Raw genomic sequence first — 18,018 nt, forward strand, 5'->3', positions numbered from 1 at the left:
GCTATATTAATATTATCTACTAGAATCTGTATGTAATAAATATTATATAATAGCATATCAAAAACACAGAATAATCAAAAAGGAAAATGGATAAAGTACAAAAAAGTATTAATGTATAAAATACAATATTAAAATATCATATTTCCAACAAGTTATCAATACCTTAATGTCAGTTAAGAAAAATACTATTCGCCACACGTTGGTACTATTAAAATGTATTGAATCTAGATCGACAGAACCGAGAAGCTATTTGAAGCAAGATATATAATAATTGGTAACGCGCCATTATTAAAAGTAAAATATTAATATTATCTAAATCAATTCTATTGAAAATTGGAGACATATGTATATCTCTATAATCGAGTGATATGAAGATTTTGTAAATAACATAAAATTATGCAAAAGTGAGAGAAGGTTAACTTTAATGTTTCTTTTTTAGTCATTTTCATGCATCTGTCATGCAATCGTATTATCGTTTACAAGTAGAATTGCCATCCGTCCTTTTTTTAGGGCATCTGGGGACGTCCAGGGGGAGTTCCAAAAACGTTTGAAGTAATTATAAGCGTTCGAGGTTTTAAGGAATCTTCTAAATTTTTTACTTTAATTCCTCTTCCGTATTATTCTGTACTATTTATGATTTACAATAGGTTTAGTAATCCTTAAGAAACTGACCGATCACAGTTGAATGTGAAGAAAATATAATCGGCTATATAAAATCGGCTATATCAATCTTTTTTACATTACAAATTAGTACCACTAATCGTAATGAATAATTAGATGTAAAAAAATTATTCGTTTATTGCTTGGATTAATTTTACTAATCTAACGCGCATTGTAGTATATCTCCGTTACTTTAAAAAGAAGACTCGCGGTGTTTCGCGAGTACTCTTACTTTGCATACTCTCGTACTCTTGGACTCGTATAGCTCGTATAGCGCGCATTCAACGTGCCTCGACGTGGCGACGGTGCGACGGCAACACGAAAAACGAAGGGACGAAAGCGAAGAGAAACGAGTCTCGTCGTACTCGGGGAAGTCTTTTGTACCTACTCCCGCGTGACGCAATGGACCCTCTCTCCGAACGAGGTCCCAACCGACTCCCGACTCCCGACGCGGACTTGAGTCGCGTAGCGCTACAGTAGTGGCTGCCGCCGCTCAGAAACTGGACGGGCGGTTGTGGCCAGCTGTGGTGGTGCATTTCCTTCTTCCTCTCTTTTGTCTCTTGCAATCGCCACTAACCTGACTAGTCTCTCCTGAGCCTTCTCTCGAAGCGCGTCCCAACAGTGGTGTTCCTCTTATCCAACGTTTAATTAGATTCCCATTGCATTGATCCTGCGAATAATACAGTGAAAGTACTTGAGAAAAAGAGAGAGAGAGAGAGAGAGAGAGAGAGAGAGAGAGAAAGAGAGTGTGTGTGTGTGTGTGTGTATGTGTTTGTACGTGCACACACGTATGACCAACTGATCCACGTGGTACCGCGACATAAAGACTTACTCTTACTGTGGATACATTTCTCGAGTACACTGAACACCTCGACGATCAAGCGAAGGACATGAGACGGACCGTGGACCTGTTGGTCTGGACGCTGTTGGTCCCGTCGCTCCTATTCGCATCGGATCCCTTGCAGCAGGCTACTGGAGCAACGGTAGAATGCCCACAGAAATGCGTCTGCTACAACAACACAATGCAGGTGCGATGTATGTTCCTAAAGCTGATCCAAGTGCCACGGGTGCCCGCTAATGTCACCGTCCTGTAAGTCGTCTATTTTCTTTATAAAAAGCAATAATTATTTTAACATTCATTCGAAATTTCGATCACTGTGCATAATACATTTTATATAGAGAATATTCTATGTACAAATCAAAATTTGAAATTTTTCTATATGCGAAAATTCAACGCTTACACAAGAAAAATGTATAACCATCGTTGCTCGATTATTAATCAACGTTAGTGGAATTATATGAGTGACGAAAGGTCGAGAGAAAGTTGACGTCCATATTCGCTCATATGGGAAAACACTAATCGAGATGTACGATTAAGTTAAGAAGACCGCAACTAAGCGCTTTCTCACATGTGAAAAATATGCGTTCGTATTTTTCGCACAGTATTATTTATTATGTTTTGCAGAAAGAGAAGAATGATATATCGTGTTCCAACGGTAGAGACTTATTCCAAGAACTCATCGTACTATAAACTATAATTAAATAGTAATTAATAATAGTAATAATCGCATTGTAATCGATCTGCACAATTATCTGCAAGAAATCTTGAATAAAAAAATTTTTTAATATCGGAAATATGCTCTCTCAAAGCGGGAGGGAGAGAGAGAGAGAGAGAGAGAGAGAGAGAGAGAGAATTAGATTTTAATCAGTAAAAATCAGCAAATGCACAAATTTGAAATGGAAATCTAATTCAGCAAACAAGTGTACAAGTTATCCATTTAAGGCAAATTAGATCAACAAAACTAAAAATCGTCGATTATTTAAAAAGATTGTTTAGTAGTAACTATTTTCAATTTATGTCTTGTAAATTTCCTGTAACATTTAAATAGAACAAGATATATATATACACACATAAATATATATATAAGTTACGATGTGACGTTAAGTGGAGTTTCGGAGAAACAGAAGAATGAACAGAAACGAAAGAGAATGGAGCAAAGGCAAATTCGCGCGCGCGCGCAATGCAAAACCACAGACTTATTTAAAATCACATTTTTTATGTTCATACAGTACTACATGAATATACATATATTTTATGAATTAGTATATTTAGGTAATTTTTCCAGATAAAAGATCTCGATCGATGGAATTTGTTTCGGGCTTTATTTTTATACACGAATATTACATTAGCGCATATCTTATTCTATTTAAATGTTACGGGAAATTTACAAGACATAAATTGAAAATAGTTATGACCAATTAGGCAATCACATATTAGAGACGCGAAATATGAATGACGTATTTTGAACAATCGGCTTTTATGAATGTCCACCTGATCTAAGCTCTTATTGCAGTTATGTCATTCTTAATTACGTTTTAAAAAGAATAATTTTTCTTTTCTTTACAAAAAAATAGCATCGAAGCATTGATTTATAACACAAATGTGTCTTTCTGATAAATAATAAAACGTACAACATACTTACATACATATCAGACTCCGCTTACTTCAAAAAGCGCATATCCCAAAAAAAATATTTATTACTTGAAATAAGAAAACGGTAATGTGATATCGCAATATATAAACGGCCGACTATTTTATCGTTTCACCTCGATTTATCTTGCGGTGATATGTGTCATTGATACCGTGTAGGTATCCCATAAACTTTGACGCGCTTATTGGAAAAAATAAGACGATAAAATCTACAATCTGTACGAAGAGTATATAAGTTCTTTATCATTTTTATTGTAAGTCGTTACGCAAAATCTCGGACAAAGACATGGTAAACATTGGCGAATCAGTTTGCAATTCTATGAATCAACGATAAGTGTAATTAATCCTATTTGTCTTAACGTGACTTCAAATGTGTTACATTGAATTGTAATCGTATACGTATCTTTTTTTAATTTATATAACAACTTAAAAATTATTGCTATGAAATTGCAATTTTCTTTGTCCTAAAAAAAACTATCATTCAATAGAGATTCAGCATTATTATGCTGACCCTATTACGTTATTAGATGACACAGATCATTGTGTCATCTAACCTTAGAACACATTGTGGAAATGTAAATCTAGAATTCTCAATTAGGAAATACAATTTCATCTGTTTTTTATTCTTTATATATTTATGTAATAAATGTATATATTTATGTATGTGTAATTTTCTCTCATGCGAGATTTATTAAATCATTTTAAATAAATAAATGATAAAATAAATAATTTTTCAATTGTATATATTATTAGGTTGTTCGAAAAGTAATTCGTTTTTTCCCAACAGAGGACTTATCGTATTTTTTCACAGCCAACTTCACAGTTAAGCCGCATAATCATTATATATTTTGACAGTTGATATAACAAGGCTTGTTTATGAAAAAAGTTCGATTGATTCTACGCAGTAGTTTTTGATTGGTGCCTTATCAAATATGAAAGTGAAAAACAGCATTTTCGGCATATTTTATTTTTTTACTATCGAAAAGGTAAAAATGCTGTTCAAGCAAGAAAAAAATTATCCGATGTGTATGGAGAAGATGTATTGACAGAACGCCAGTGCCAAAACTGGTTTGCAAAATTTCGATCCGGCAATTTTGATGTTGAAGATGCACCACGTTCTGGAAGGCCAGTTGAAGCTGATGAAGACACAATAAGGGCATTAATTGATGCAAACCGGCGAATAACAACTCGTGAGATCGCTGAGAGATTAAATTTATCGAATTCGACCGTTCATGATCATTTGAAACGCGTCTGATTGAAAATCGTCTTTTATTTTCATAAGAAAAAACGAAATTACTTTCCGAACAACCTAATATATATGCATGCATATAAGAAATATGTTTTCTCATCATGTTATGTAAAATAATAAATTCGGAAAAAGATGTACGATTAACCAAGCATTTGGAACACATTATACGAATGCATCTCCAAAATATAAAGTTTTGAAATATAAAGTTTCCGAAATATAAAGACTCTTTGATAAATTTTGCAATCGCTGCTCATATGGCGGTGATGAAATTTTGTTGAAATAAAGAACATCAAGTAAATACAATTCATAGATTCTCTACATAATATTATTTCTTGTATCACATAAGCCAAAGAAAAGTTTTCGTGATTAAATCCTTTTTTTCTCTATGTCTCTATCTCTTACGCTTACACAAATACGATTATATAATTTATATTATTTTGCTTACTATTTCTGTAACGATGACCTACCCAATACTCTAAAGCCTAATCTCGTATCGTAGCGTTGCGAGTAATGTATTGTAAGCGTCGTGTGACTTTAAACTTGGATTGGCTGATGTAACAAGCTTGTAACCTACAACGTCTGCAACAATACGATCAATGTAGAATGGGTCTAACGTATTTAACACACGTTTATCATAGATTCGTTAGATTCAGAAAGATTTTATTTAGCTCAAAAGAAACAAAAGATTCTTTTTCACACATCTGTTGAAAAAATTGTAGCTGAATAAGAGTTTGAGTTCTCTTCTGACAATCTCAGTGCCAATGAAGCAGCATGGATAATAACTTGTGCGAAAAAGTTGATAAACTCAGGCATCGTATGACGATTGCATAAAGTTAAGAGAAAATAATAAAATATAAGTCCAGGTCTACAATGAGTCGGTATAGTCGATAGTCCTAAGTTTTATGAGTGAATCAGTCAAGTTGGCTAACAGCCAACTTGTACGATTATCAATTTTCTTTCTGATTGGTCGAGCCAAACGACTTACTGTACAACTAATGATTCATTATGGATGCGAAAAATCGTAGTCTATTTAGGTTAAGATTTAGGACTTTCGACTACCGATTACCGATTCACTGCAAACCCGGTGTATCATTATTTATGCAAAGTTTCGCATAAATAATATCGTTTTTAAACAATTAATAAACAAGAAGAGCATATGTTTCTATAACAATGAGTCATGCACATACATATAAATATTGCACTTTTTGGCAAGTAATTTAAAATAAATCGGATTTGAATGTTTTATTTTTATTCATATTATTTATTTATCTAATAAAAATGTATTATTCGATCATTTGAAATTTATTTCTGATTGCACACGATATATTTTTGTATTATAACCATTATGCGTTTGACTGAATTCCCATATGAATTAAACTTAAAATCTCGATACATTTAACATGCAATTACTGTTTTATTCTTTAAAATTAAAATTATAAAATATAAAAAAAATATATGTAAGTAGTTACACAGTGTCTGCTGCATTTGTCGGTCGATAATCAATGAAATATCCAATAGAACGTTGACTGAAATATTGAATATTTTTAATTATTCGTCGAAGGTCTCGTTGAATAAATATATGTGTATATATTATACTTATGGGGCGATATCGATATTCGTTGAGATATTCGTTTCTTGTGCTACGCACAATTATAATCTTTGATTACATAAAATAGCGTGTGCAAAAAATTACGCTGTGTATACAGTAAGAAATTATATATACTTGCTCGATTAAACTACTTGCGATCTGATGTGAGATGTCCACGCATTAGCACATAAATATGCGTTAAGAATCAGTAATTCTCGATATTTTGATAACACATAGAAAGCAATTTCTTTTCTTCTTCAATATTAACAATATTTAATACATCAAAATTATCTCTCTCCCTCTCTTTCTTTCTCTCTCTAATTGTATCTCTTTATACATATCTGTTGTAGAAATAATTAAAAATGTATTCATTTATTTTTGTTTTACTATATACAATACTTACACTTATATAAATGATAACGTCAACGTTTATTAAAACATTATGCGCATTGCCTTTTGGATTGTAGATACAAAACAAGGCATATCAATTCGAGAAAGTGAATTCGCATTCCGCAAGGGGACAGATTACATCATCGTTATAATTGTAAATATAGTCGTGCATCTCTCAGTGAATCAAATGGCGAAGCTGTAGCTTCGATGAAATCTGTGCTGAATATGGTTCAGAAGAGACGGGTCGTCTTCCTAGAACATTCATCATTCTCATGATGTCCGCTTCATATACTGCTACTAGTATCGTTAATTCATTTGCGATCTACGTTATTAATTATGAGCCTTCGCGACGTTAAATGAATAAATCACCAATATTTATATGCATCCATGCACTTACATGTATATGTAATATATATTTCTCGAAACCTGCTTCACATTTCATAACTGATACAGTCAACATTAACGCGATGTTTTATTAAGGCCTCGTTTAAAGTATATCATTTAACTACCGTGAAATGTGAAATTGTCTGCAGAGTAATTCAACGTCAGAGTAAAGGAATTGAAGCTAATTACTGGAATCGCTTTCTTTCGTACAAAATGGTACTATAATTTTTTATTTTATTATAATTGCCATATACGCGTGTATGTGTGTGTGTGTGTGTGTGTGTGTGTATGTGTGTGTAACTAATAATGTTTACTAGTATCTAGATAATCTCTCTTATCAAAGTAATTAGATCTTCATCTTAAATAATTTGAAAAAAGATATCACATTTTATTTGAGATACAGATAAAGGTAATATATATATGTCTAGTAAAGATAAGATAAAATAACGCCATCTAGATTATCTAAATATTTCATTTAAATACCAACAAACAATGTATACGACTATAAAACGTAACGTTTATATTAACAGCCATTATTCTACATTATATATCGATGCCTGAGCTATATCGAAGGTGTTATATCGAAAAAAACATGACGAAAGGTCCATGTCAAAAAATGAATGAAAAGTGATCTATTTCGCGAGAGGCATGAAGACCGATCTATGTCGGAACGCATACGAAGTACAGTTTAGTACTTCGAGAAAGTGAGAAAAACGGTTTATAATTTATATACATATAACGGTATATAATTTGTATACCGTTATATATGTATTAATGAGACATATTTTAATTCAATAATCTTTTTTAATAAACAAATTGGAATAAGCAAGAATGTAACTTACTAATCAATATTTATTTATGTTAATAGATACATCAGTCCATCTATCGATGAAATAATAATGATTGTTATTTATTTCGTCTTATATCTCAAGAAGTGCTTACGAATACTTTTGCTCATTTCATTATATATAAACGAGTAGGCGCGGAGAAATAGATTTATAACTCCGATATTCTCGCCCACATACGAAATTCCGTGTTCCAGATATTTATATCGTATTTAGCGTAGAGAAAGCAACCGAAACACGATTATTATCTGATCTACGATCTGAGATTGTATATGAAATAAATAAAATGACCATATTATCCAATTTACTTCTATCTTGTCGCGAAAATAAACGCGAATGCAAATCTCTGATATCTTGTAATATGTTTTTAATTCCCATTGTCGCAAAACGTTAATAAATAATTACGTTCGTATTTAATTATCAGTAATTGTGAGATATGTAATTTATATATATATAAAAGCTCCTTCTTCCCGAGAAAGATAATCTCACACTCATCCCGAAACTCGAAATTCTTTCAGAGATCTCCGATTTAACAGCATCGCGGAAGTGCGCGGGGGATCATTTCACGGACACAATCAATTGCATACCTTACTACTGAACGACAACCACATTCGACGGCTGCCGATAGGCGCGTTCGAAGGCGCACCGAATCTACGGATACTTTACTTATATAAAAATCGCATCGAGCACATCGCGCCGGGCGCATTCGCGGGGTTGCCACGGCTCGAACAGTTGTACCTGCACCACAACCATCTGCGGGAAATCCGACCGGGCACGTTCAACAATCTGCCGGCGCTGGAGCGTCTATTTCTGCACAGCAACAAGCTTCATCGGTTGCCGGCGAATGCGTTCGTCAACGTTGGTCCGATGACGCGGCTGCGTCTCGACAGCAACGCGCTCATCTGCGATTGTAATCTGGTCTGGCTGGTGGAACGCCTTCAGGACAAGCCTACGGAGATGGCGGCAATTTGCCAATCCCCACATGAGATGAAGGGTCGCTCCCTAACTACAATGTTGCCCGAGGACTTTCATTGCAGTTGAGTAAAAGCACGCGTATGCCGAGCAGGAGAGTACGATTTATACATATATAATGTATCATCCAAGGGCAATAAACTGGATTACATTAGGCAGCTCATTTCCAGACAATATATAATTATTTATTATAATTAATGAAGTAAAAGAAAAGTTTTCGACATATTTTACAAGAATCTATCTATTGTATTGTTTTATTTTTATATTAGGTATCTATTGCAAGAATTTTTATTTTATTGTGTACCTTCTCGCTTCTCATGTCACAATCTAAGAGAATAAGTTAAGACATCGAACGAATAGAACTCTTAAGCTTATATAGTAAAATTGTTCAAGTCCTTAATTTTTAAAAAACAAAGTGAATAAATTTCCCACTCATTCCCCAGTTATTTCTCTTTTAGTCGACTTTTGAATACTTTCCTAGGAAACAGTTTATTGTTGTTTCATTGTTCTTTTCGTTATTCGTTATATTACATATCAATTACACATTGCTCACATGATTGTAACATTATCACTGATACAACTTAATGTCGATTACGTCGTTGTGGTCATTGACACGTCGGCCATTGCTCTGCTGCATCTCATGTGATGATGGCTCTTGCTAGGATGATCCGTGTATCTCTATCGCGTGATCCCTCATTATATCGAAACTTTCAATCAACTGATTGTCGCTCATTAATTCAAAAACTTTAAACTTTCAAATCGATGATAATGGAGCGGTAGCAATTCTAAAACTATATACTTACTTACAATTAGTAATATTAATATGACTATCAATTCGTAGAAAATTACACGTATTTAGAGTCTCTTATATAATAAATAAAATCATATGATCCTCTCCGTATTATTCGTACGAGCTCGCAATGAAAAGTTCGAATAGAAAGTAAAAGCAGATAAAATAAATAGATAAATGAGACGCAATATATTGTATATATGTATCGCAAAGTTAGAGAAGATGTAAAAAAAAGAAATGAGAGGAACACGATAAAATAAATAATCTCATATCCATTTATTTAATTTTTCCTCAAAATTTTCGTCGTAATAGAAGATTCCTTTTGCAGCAAAACCGCGTATCGTAGAAGGTCCGGAAGACACCGTAGTGCGATTTGGTGACACGATAACGTTGACGTGTCGAGTAACAGGTGATCCAACACCAAAGATCAAATGGATGAAGAATACAAGATACTCGTGGGAGGCGGACGATGATGATGAAAAGTATGTAGTAATTCGTGAGGACGGCGAAAAGTACGTGATTCGCGAGGACGGCACCTTGGTGATCTTTGGCACGACCGAGCAAGACGGCGGGATATACGAGTGCGTAGCTAGCAGCGATATGGGTTCGGCCAAATCCAGAAAGGCCAGAGCAGTGATTACAGCGGCGTCTCAGTTAATACTCGCTGAAAGACCAGAATCCCAAAACGTGACCGCCGGTACCAACGTGACCTTTTCTTGTCGAGCATTGGGTAATCCTAGACCCGATACTCGCTGGTTTAGAGACGGCCGATCAATCCCCTTCAACGATAGAATCTCGCTCGAGAACGACGGCACGCTGTTACGTATCCTCGCGGTTAAGGAAACCGATGCGGGCAAATATGAGTGTTATCTTAGGAGCACCGATCACACGGTTCATCTCTTCGCAAATTTGAGTGTCGTAGATTTGACGGCGCCCCGATTGCTATTCAGACCGCAAGACATCGAGGTGGAACTGAACGCCATTGTCGAGGTACCCTGCCGGGCTGAGGGTATCCCGAAGCCAGTGATCCAATGGAAAAAGGACGGTAGCGCGCTCGAGGGTAACAGAGTCAAGATCACACGCGGAGGAAGTCTTCTTATTTTTAACGTGACTCCACAAGACTCCGGCAGGTAAGATTGAAACACTAGCATGACCGCCGAGAGCGCGGTCATTAACTATCATCTTTATTTTCAATGAGGAGATTAAAGGAGTTATTTTTGTGAATGCATGTGTAGAAATTATTTCTCACGTGGTTTTTCATTTAAAAAACATAATAATAATTAGTAAATTTGAAAAAATAATTCGTATTATACAATATTATTAATGATTATTAATTCGGTGCGATTTTATCAATCTTTTTGGCTACGTTGATAATACGGAAAAGAGTTTGATAAGAGTTAATATCTACAATAATAAAAATTCAAATCGTGCTTCCATTGCATCAATCGATCCTGTGCGCAACAATCATCTTCCTTTTGCAGGTACGAGTGTTCAGCTATAAACGATTATGGCCGCGCAACCGGCGATGCTTTGGTGCGCGTTCGGCAGCCCGGTGCAACGGATACACTCGTCATACGAGCCTTCCAAAGTGCCACCGAGGAGATCGATCGTGCCATTAATAAAACTCTATCGTCTCTCTTTAATTCGGATGGCTCATCGAAACACGTTGATCCGTTCCGTTTGACACGGTTTCCGAACGCGATCGATCGCGCGGCCGCTAGACCCGCCGAGCTCTTCGAAAGAACTCTCATCAATATTCGACGTATGGTGGATACTGGCAATAAAGCAAACGTGACTGGTGAATTCCGCTACGAGGAAATCTTGACAGCTGAACAGGTAAAGTTGATCATCAAGCGTACTATCATACTACATATGTATACATATATATATATTTATATATATAAAGGGTGTCCCAAAATTAACGCAAGATTTGAATTTGCCGCCATTTGTGCAGTAAAGTGTTGGCAACCAAAAAAAAAAAACAATTTAACAGCTGACAGTTTAGGGTTAAAAAATGAGTTCGTTGAATGGATTATTGAATCATCAACAAATGGATGCTGATTTTTCGAGCAAAATCATCCTAAGCGATGAAGCACATTTTCACCTTGATGGCTTTGTTAATCGCCAAAATCGCCCCCTAGGTCGTGTGATTTAACATCATTAGATTTCTTTTTATGGGGTTATTTGAAATCACAGGTCTATGTCAACAAGCCCACAACCACCCGTGCATTAAAGGAGGAGATTCAACGCTGCATCAACGAAATTCAGCCACATTTATGCAAAATGGTCATAAAAAATTTCGACAAACGAGTGCGTATGTGCATGCAAAGCCGTGGAGGCCATTTGCCCGATGTGTTATTCCACAAATAACCCTATCCTGTGTACTTTATGATTCAGTAAAAAAATAACAATCTCAAAAGACTAAAAACTGTGTTTTCTATTTAATTCAAATCTTGCGTTAATTTTGGGACACCCTATATATATATATATATACATCAGCTGAAATTACGCTGCACATCCCGTTGCAGGTGAAAAAAATCGAACGATTGTCCGGGTGCACCGGTCATAGACGTCGGCAGAATTGCACCAACAGGTGCTTCCACCACAAATATCGGGCTATAGACGGCAGTTGCAATAATCTGCGCCATTCTACTTGGGGTTCGTCGCATACAGGATTCCGGAGGGTACTGCAACCCATCTACGAGAATGGATTCTCGATGCCGGTCGGTTGGGAGAAGGGACGACGATACTACGGTTATCCGAAGCCCGCCGCACGTCTCGTGTCGACCACGGTAATCTCTACCCACGCGATTACGTCAGACGATCAGATTAGCCACATGGTGATGCAGTGGGGTCAATTCCTGGACCATGATCTCGATCATGCGTTACCGTCGGTATCGAGCGAATCGTGGGATGGAATAGATTGCAAAAAATCCTGCGACAACGCCGCACCTTGCTTCCCGATGGAAGTGCCGCCAGGTGATCCGCGCATCAGCAACAGACGGTGCATCGACTTTATCAGAAGTAGCGCCGTGTGCGGCTCTGGCGCGACCAGTATACTGTGGGGCGGCTTGACGCCTCGAGAACAGCTGAACCAGTTGACCAGCTATTTGGACGCGTCGCAGGTCTACGGCTACGACGACGAGCTGGCGCGCGATCTGCGTGACTTCACGACGGATCGTGGCCTGCTCCGGGAAGGTCCCACACTTCCCGGTCACAAGTCCCTCCTTCCATACGCGTCTGGTCAGTTTGTCGACTGTCGCAGGAATCCACTGGAGAGCTCGATCAATTGCTTCGTAGCCGGTGACATTCGTGCCAACGAGCAAGTCGGCCTGCTGGCCATGCATACTTTATGGTTGCGCGAACACAACCGCATCGCTCGCGCGCTACGCGAGATGAATCCACACTGGAATGGCGAAAAATTGTATCAGGAAGCGAGACGTATCGTCGGCGCAGAGATGCAACACATCACTTATCGACACTGGCTGCCGCGAATATTTGGATCGGCGGTCGAGGATTCTATGTTGGGACCGTACCGAGGCTACGATCCCAACGTAGACGCCAGCATATCCAACGTTTTCGCCACCGCCGCTCTACGTTTTGGCCACTCGCTCATCCAACCGCGTCTAGAGCGACTGAACGCGTCCTTCCAACCGATTCCTCAGGGTCCTCTCAATTTGCGCGATGCCTTTTTTGCGCCTTGGCGACTAGTCGAAGAAGGTGGCGTCGACCCGCTGATCCGAGGTATGTACGTCACGGCGGCGAAACTGAAGCTGCCCGAACAGAATCTCAATGTCGAGCTCACCGAACAGCTATTCCGTACCGCTCACGCGGTTGCGCTCGATCTAGCGGCGATGAATATCCAACGAGGAAGAGATCACGGGCTTCCTGGCTATGTAGAGTGGCGCGATTATTGCAACATGTCGCGCGTCGAGACGTTCGAGCATTTGAATAATGACATCAGCAGCGCTCGTGTGCGGCAGAAGCTGCGCGAATTATACGGTCACCCAGGCAATATAGACGTTTGGGTTGGTGGTATTCTTGAGGATCAGTTGCCGGGGATGAAAGTCGGGCCGTTGTTCAAATGTCTCCTACTGGAGCAATTCCGGCGAACCCGGGACGGCGATCGGTTCTGGTACGAGAATCCAAGCGTCTTTCGTGCGGAACAGCTCGTCCAGATTCAGCAAGTGTCACTAGCCAGAATCTTATGCGACAACGGCGACAACATCACTCGCATACAACCCAATGTGTTTCTACTGCCCGAGAGTCATAATGACTTTGTCAGTTGTGACGAGATTCCTTACGTAGACTTGAACGCGTGGTCTGACTGCTGCGAAAATTGCGAAGATCGTGATAATACTATCTCCCGCGTGCGCAGAGAGGCTGAGAAGTATTTTGCACCCAGTCGTGACTACGTTAAGGACACCGATTCGTTGAGTCGCGAAGAGGAAATCGAATACTTCCAAAGGATGTTTGGTGAAAGCAATCGAGAGGCTAAGCGTTTGCAACAACAGTTTGACAATTTGTTACAAAGAATTAAAAAACTCGAGTTATTTTTTAAAGACATTAAAACACAATAGAGAAATTAAGTGTATACTTGGATTATTCTCTCTCTCTCTCTCTCTCTCTCTCTCTCTCTCTCTCTCTCTCTCTCTCTCTTCCCCTCTCTTTCCAGCAGATAGTAACGCTCTTACATTTCTAATATATGCCATATTTTTTATGCATTTATTGTTGTAAATAAAAGCATTTGCAAAAACTTATAGCAAATTCGATTGGGCGCACTCAGTACACACTGGTGCACATCAAAGCCATACACAAAATAACGTAAAGATATGTTTATACATAACATAGAAATCGATTAAATCCTGAAATATTCAATACATTTTATTATTACTGTTAAGTAAACTATGTATTTTATAATTCGAAATATTTGCATTTCACTTTTATACTCGAATTAAATCAATGTACAATGGCTTTAACATGCACCAGTGCGCATTAATTCTTCCAATCGAACTCGCCATTAATTAATTATTGGTCGTCACTTCTTTTAGACTAATGCAAATAATGTTAGCAAGGAACACATGTATAATGCAATATAGGCCGAATCATGCATATCGTAGCAACGCTTAAACCACTTTTATAATAAAGCTTATATATATATATACACATATACGTAGGTCGTTTTAAAAGTTTTGAGCCTCAACATGAAGATGACATTACTCGTCAAAACCATTTTGGTACTACAATCGTACATGCTTTAAAAGATGTGGAAATTGTAGCCCTTTTAGATGCTCACACAGTTGTTGTTTGACAGTCATTTGTGCCAGTCGATGTCAGTGTTTTTATAAAAATGGAAAAAATCGAATATCGGTACCGATTAAATTCTTGCATTTGGGAGGCAATATGCCTGCGCAAATTAAAAGCGTTTACGGATTACGGACACACTGCCTCATTATTCGCCACCGTGAAAGATAGGCAGCTGAATTTAAACCAGGGTCGTACCAGCTTGGCTGATGAGCGTTCGGGACGACCAACATTTGCGACTATCATCGATAACATCGAAAAAGTTCACCAAATGATACTGGGCAGCAAAATCGAATCAAAGTGATATCAGAGGCTGTGAGTATATCGAAAGAATGTGTTTATCATACATTGATGATGAATTAGACATGCGTAAACTAACCACGTTGGATGCCGCGCTTGCTCACTGTGAACCAAAAACGCATTCGAATGAACATTTCCAAGGCTCTGTTGGAGCGGATTTTTTAATGCGTCGATTAATAACTGTTGGCGATGAAACTTGGATCCACTACTTCACTCCTGAGATGAAGGAACAGTCAAAACAGTGAATTGCGAAGACTGAACCTGCTCGATCCGAAGAAAGTGACAATGATTTCATTGGCCGGAAAAGTGATGGCGACTTTTTTTTTTTTTTTTTTTTTTTGGATTGTCATGGAATTATGTTCATCGATACACAACTTATTAACGATACTCTTATGCGAATAACACATCACAATTTATATACTCTTTAGTTTGTATATTAGAATATACGACTTACTGATGAAGATCCAAAATAAAGATCGAAACGTTTATGTACTTATTTATGTTTAAAATAAAATATTATTTGCACCCCTACATCTAGTGCTGACTCATATAGGCTTTTTATACGCATTATAGATTATGTTCAGTGACTGTCTTGAAAAAGATAAACAATAATAGAGGTGTATTACTCATCATTAATTGGCAGGCTGATGGCAGAAATTGTGAAAAAACGGTCGTATTTGAAGAAGAAAGTGCTGCTTTCCATCAAGATAGTGCACTATCTCACACTTCAACATGGTAAAAATTCATGAATTTCGGTTCGAATTGATTGATCACCCACGTATTCACTAGATCTAGTCCCCAGCGACTTTTTTCTGTTTCAAAGTTTAGCTCGGAGGGCAAAGATTTTCATCGAACGAACATGTCATCGCATTCGTAAAAGCATATTTTGCAGAGCAAGACGCCAAATATTGAATAAGTTAAAGGAATGGGAACATCGCTGGGAAGTGTATCGACTTAAAAGGAGACTACATTGAAAAATAAAACTAAATTTGACAAAAAATACTTGTTATTTCTGTTAGGTCCAAAACTTTTCAAACGATCCTTGTATGTATGTGTGTATATATATATATATATATACATATACATATGTAATTACAGTGTATTCTACTCTTTATTTTATGTACATTTATTGACATTTGAATCAAACTGATCTTAGTTTCTTTGCATAAATGACTATCCAAGGTATTTCGTTTGTTGCCCACGAGCAACAATATCCTTACCGTCGTTCTTTGTGAGTTCTACCGCGAGAAAACCTAAATTCTTTCCAGTACGTATAGTTTTAGCATCAACCGTCACTATTTCACCAGGAAATGCAGCCTTCAAAAATCTGTGCCATTATATTAATAATTATTCTGTTCTACTGTACAATACAATAGCATATATATTTTTTTTAACTAATAAAAATTATAGTAAGTTATATACAATTGTTATATTCAATTTCTAGTCTCTAACCAACATCTATCGTAGACTGTATATATATTTATATTAAAATGTAAAATAACGTAATAATGTAATAATCCAGATAGCAAAGCGTGTCTCAACAAAATCGAGTAAATTTGTGATTACGATATCTTGCAACGTGTCATAGATTTATCTTCAACGATTTCGAATATACCGACATTGTAGTAACATGCAGACAATAATATGTATATGATTGCCAGCAATTAGCAACAAAATAGTTGCGTTAATATTATCTTGCGTTGGTCGGCAATATGACAGCATTGCATGATGCTGCATATTATTATGGTAACATGATGGCAATAGTATGAATTTTAATGATGACGATTTTAAAGTTGCTGGCAAATTACTACTCAATGTTATCATATCGTGAAGGCATCAAGTTGCCAACAAATGAGGACTTAGTTATAGCAATGCATACTTAGCAAACAACAAGACAGATACATCTTGCTATCTGGGAACTAATAAAATAATTAAAACATGACAAAATAAAAAATCTAATAAAAATTTCAGATCAAAATCTTACGTCACGTGCAGATCTACAGAAACACCAGGAGGAGGATCATATTTGTGAGTCATTAATGCATATGTAGATACACAGTCTATAACAGTAGCAGTAAAACCACCATGTAAAAAACCACCAATATTCAAATGTTCCTCAGCCACAGTAAATTGTGCTTTGCACTTTCCATCGCCAGCCGACAACAACTTTATCTGTTCAGAAAAGTCACAAATATATACTGCATTATATTAATTATTTTTATTTACATATAGTAGCAAATGTATAACACAAAATAATGAATAGGTTAGATTTAATTATATATTAAATATTAATAGATGAAATGAAATTTTTTGTACTTACATTTTTCATACATCGACCAAAGCCTTTGCCATTCGCCACTTTCTCCAAAACATTTTTTATAAGTTCCATTTTACACGACATGATCTTTCCCGTATTCAGAACACGCGCTTACAATATTAGCGCATTAACGTACTACAGTTTACGTTACGCATATTATAGAATTTTAGAGATATAGAATGTAGGCCCGTACTCAGAACGTGTTTTTACAACGATGTTAGCGCGTTAAATTATAGTCAAAGGCGCTAACATGTTATAATTTACATTACGCATACTATAAACTTTTAGAGATAAAAGCACGCTTTTATTGATAAAACCGCGTTCTGGTTCATATATAGTGACTGTGAAATATAATTAAAAGTCAACGTGTTTTTATTGATAAACTGTTAAAATTTAAGCGATTAAGAATAAGAAATACTGATAATATGGTACTAATTTTATGATTTATTAGTTTCGTAGACGTGTGTATTTTAAAATTTTAATAATACTTGATTTTTATTTAAAACTGATTTTTAATGTTATCATCTGAGTTTGATTATCAGTAGAAATGCTAACTGCCAGAGAAAAAATTGTAATTTTTCAACAATAAGATATTATAGCAAATTAAAAATATGCGTACTTATTTGTGCAGTATTTATATAATTAAAAAATCACGAATTTAATAAATGTATTTTCGAAATTAAATGTATTCACGAAAATTTGCCCAAGACTGATCGCGTTTTTAATAA

General features: G+C 36.5%; 2 protein-coding genes across 2 annotated transcripts; one reads left to right on the forward strand and one right to left on the reverse strand.

Annotated features, from left to right (window-relative positions):
- Window positions 1–832: 832 nt before the first annotated feature.
- LOC108748053 (peroxidasin) lies at window positions 833–14,245 on the forward strand. Its single transcript, XM_018486035.1, has 5 exons — window positions 833–1,750; window positions 8,126–8,643; window positions 9,698–10,499; window positions 10,851–11,205; window positions 11,898–14,245. Exons 1-5 carry the CDS (start codon window positions 1,551–1,553, stop codon window positions 13,947–13,949), a joined length of 3,927 nt encoding a protein of 1,308 aa, XP_018341537.1. The 5' UTR covers window positions 833–1,550; the 3' UTR covers window positions 13,950–14,245.
- Window positions 14,246–16,073: 1,828 nt separating this feature from the next.
- On the reverse strand, window positions 16,074–17,423 carry LOC108748019 (acyl-coenzyme A thioesterase 13-like). The gene is made up of 3 exons (XM_018485966.1): window positions 17,294–17,423; window positions 16,958–17,145; window positions 16,074–16,300 (listed from the first exon to the last, which is right to left on the reverse strand). Exons 1-3 carry the CDS (start codon window positions 17,372–17,374, stop codon window positions 16,147–16,149), a joined length of 423 nt encoding a protein of 140 aa, XP_018341468.1. The 5' UTR covers window positions 17,375–17,423; the 3' UTR covers window positions 16,074–16,146.
- Between the last annotated feature and the right edge of the window lie 595 nt (window positions 17,424–18,018).

This window comes from Trachymyrmex septentrionalis, unplaced genomic scaffold, assembly GCF_001594115.1.
Source record: "Trachymyrmex septentrionalis isolate Tsep2-gDNA-1 unplaced genomic scaffold, Tsep1.0 scaffold21, whole genome shotgun sequence".
Taxonomy (NCBI): domain Eukaryota; kingdom Metazoa; phylum Arthropoda; class Insecta; order Hymenoptera; family Formicidae; genus Trachymyrmex; species Trachymyrmex septentrionalis.

Coding starts and splice junctions, on each gene's coding strand:
- LOC108748053 (XM_018486035.1), top strand. CDS start 1,551: ATGAGACGGACCGTGGACCTGTTGGTCTGGACGCTGTTGGTCCCGTCG. Junction 10,500..10,850: donor ACTCCACAAGACTCCGGCAG/GTAAGATTGAAA, acceptor TTCCTTTTGCAG/GTACGAGTGTTCAGCTATAA. Junction 11,206..11,897: donor AAATCTTGACAGCTGAACAG/GTAAAGTTGATC, acceptor ATCCCGTTGCAG/GTGAAAAAAATCGAACGATT.
- LOC108748019 (XM_018485966.1), bottom strand. CDS start 17,374: ATGTCGTGTAAAATGGAACTTATAAAAAATGTTTTGGAGAAAGTGGCG. Junction 17,146..17,293: donor TTGGTCGATGTATGAAAAAT/GTAAGTACAAAA, acceptor TTTTCTGAACAG/ATAAAGTTGTTGTCGGCTGG. Junction 16,301..16,957: donor TCTGTAGATCTGCACGTGAC/GTAAGATTTTGA, acceptor ATAATGGCACAG/ATTTTTGAAGGCTGCATTTC.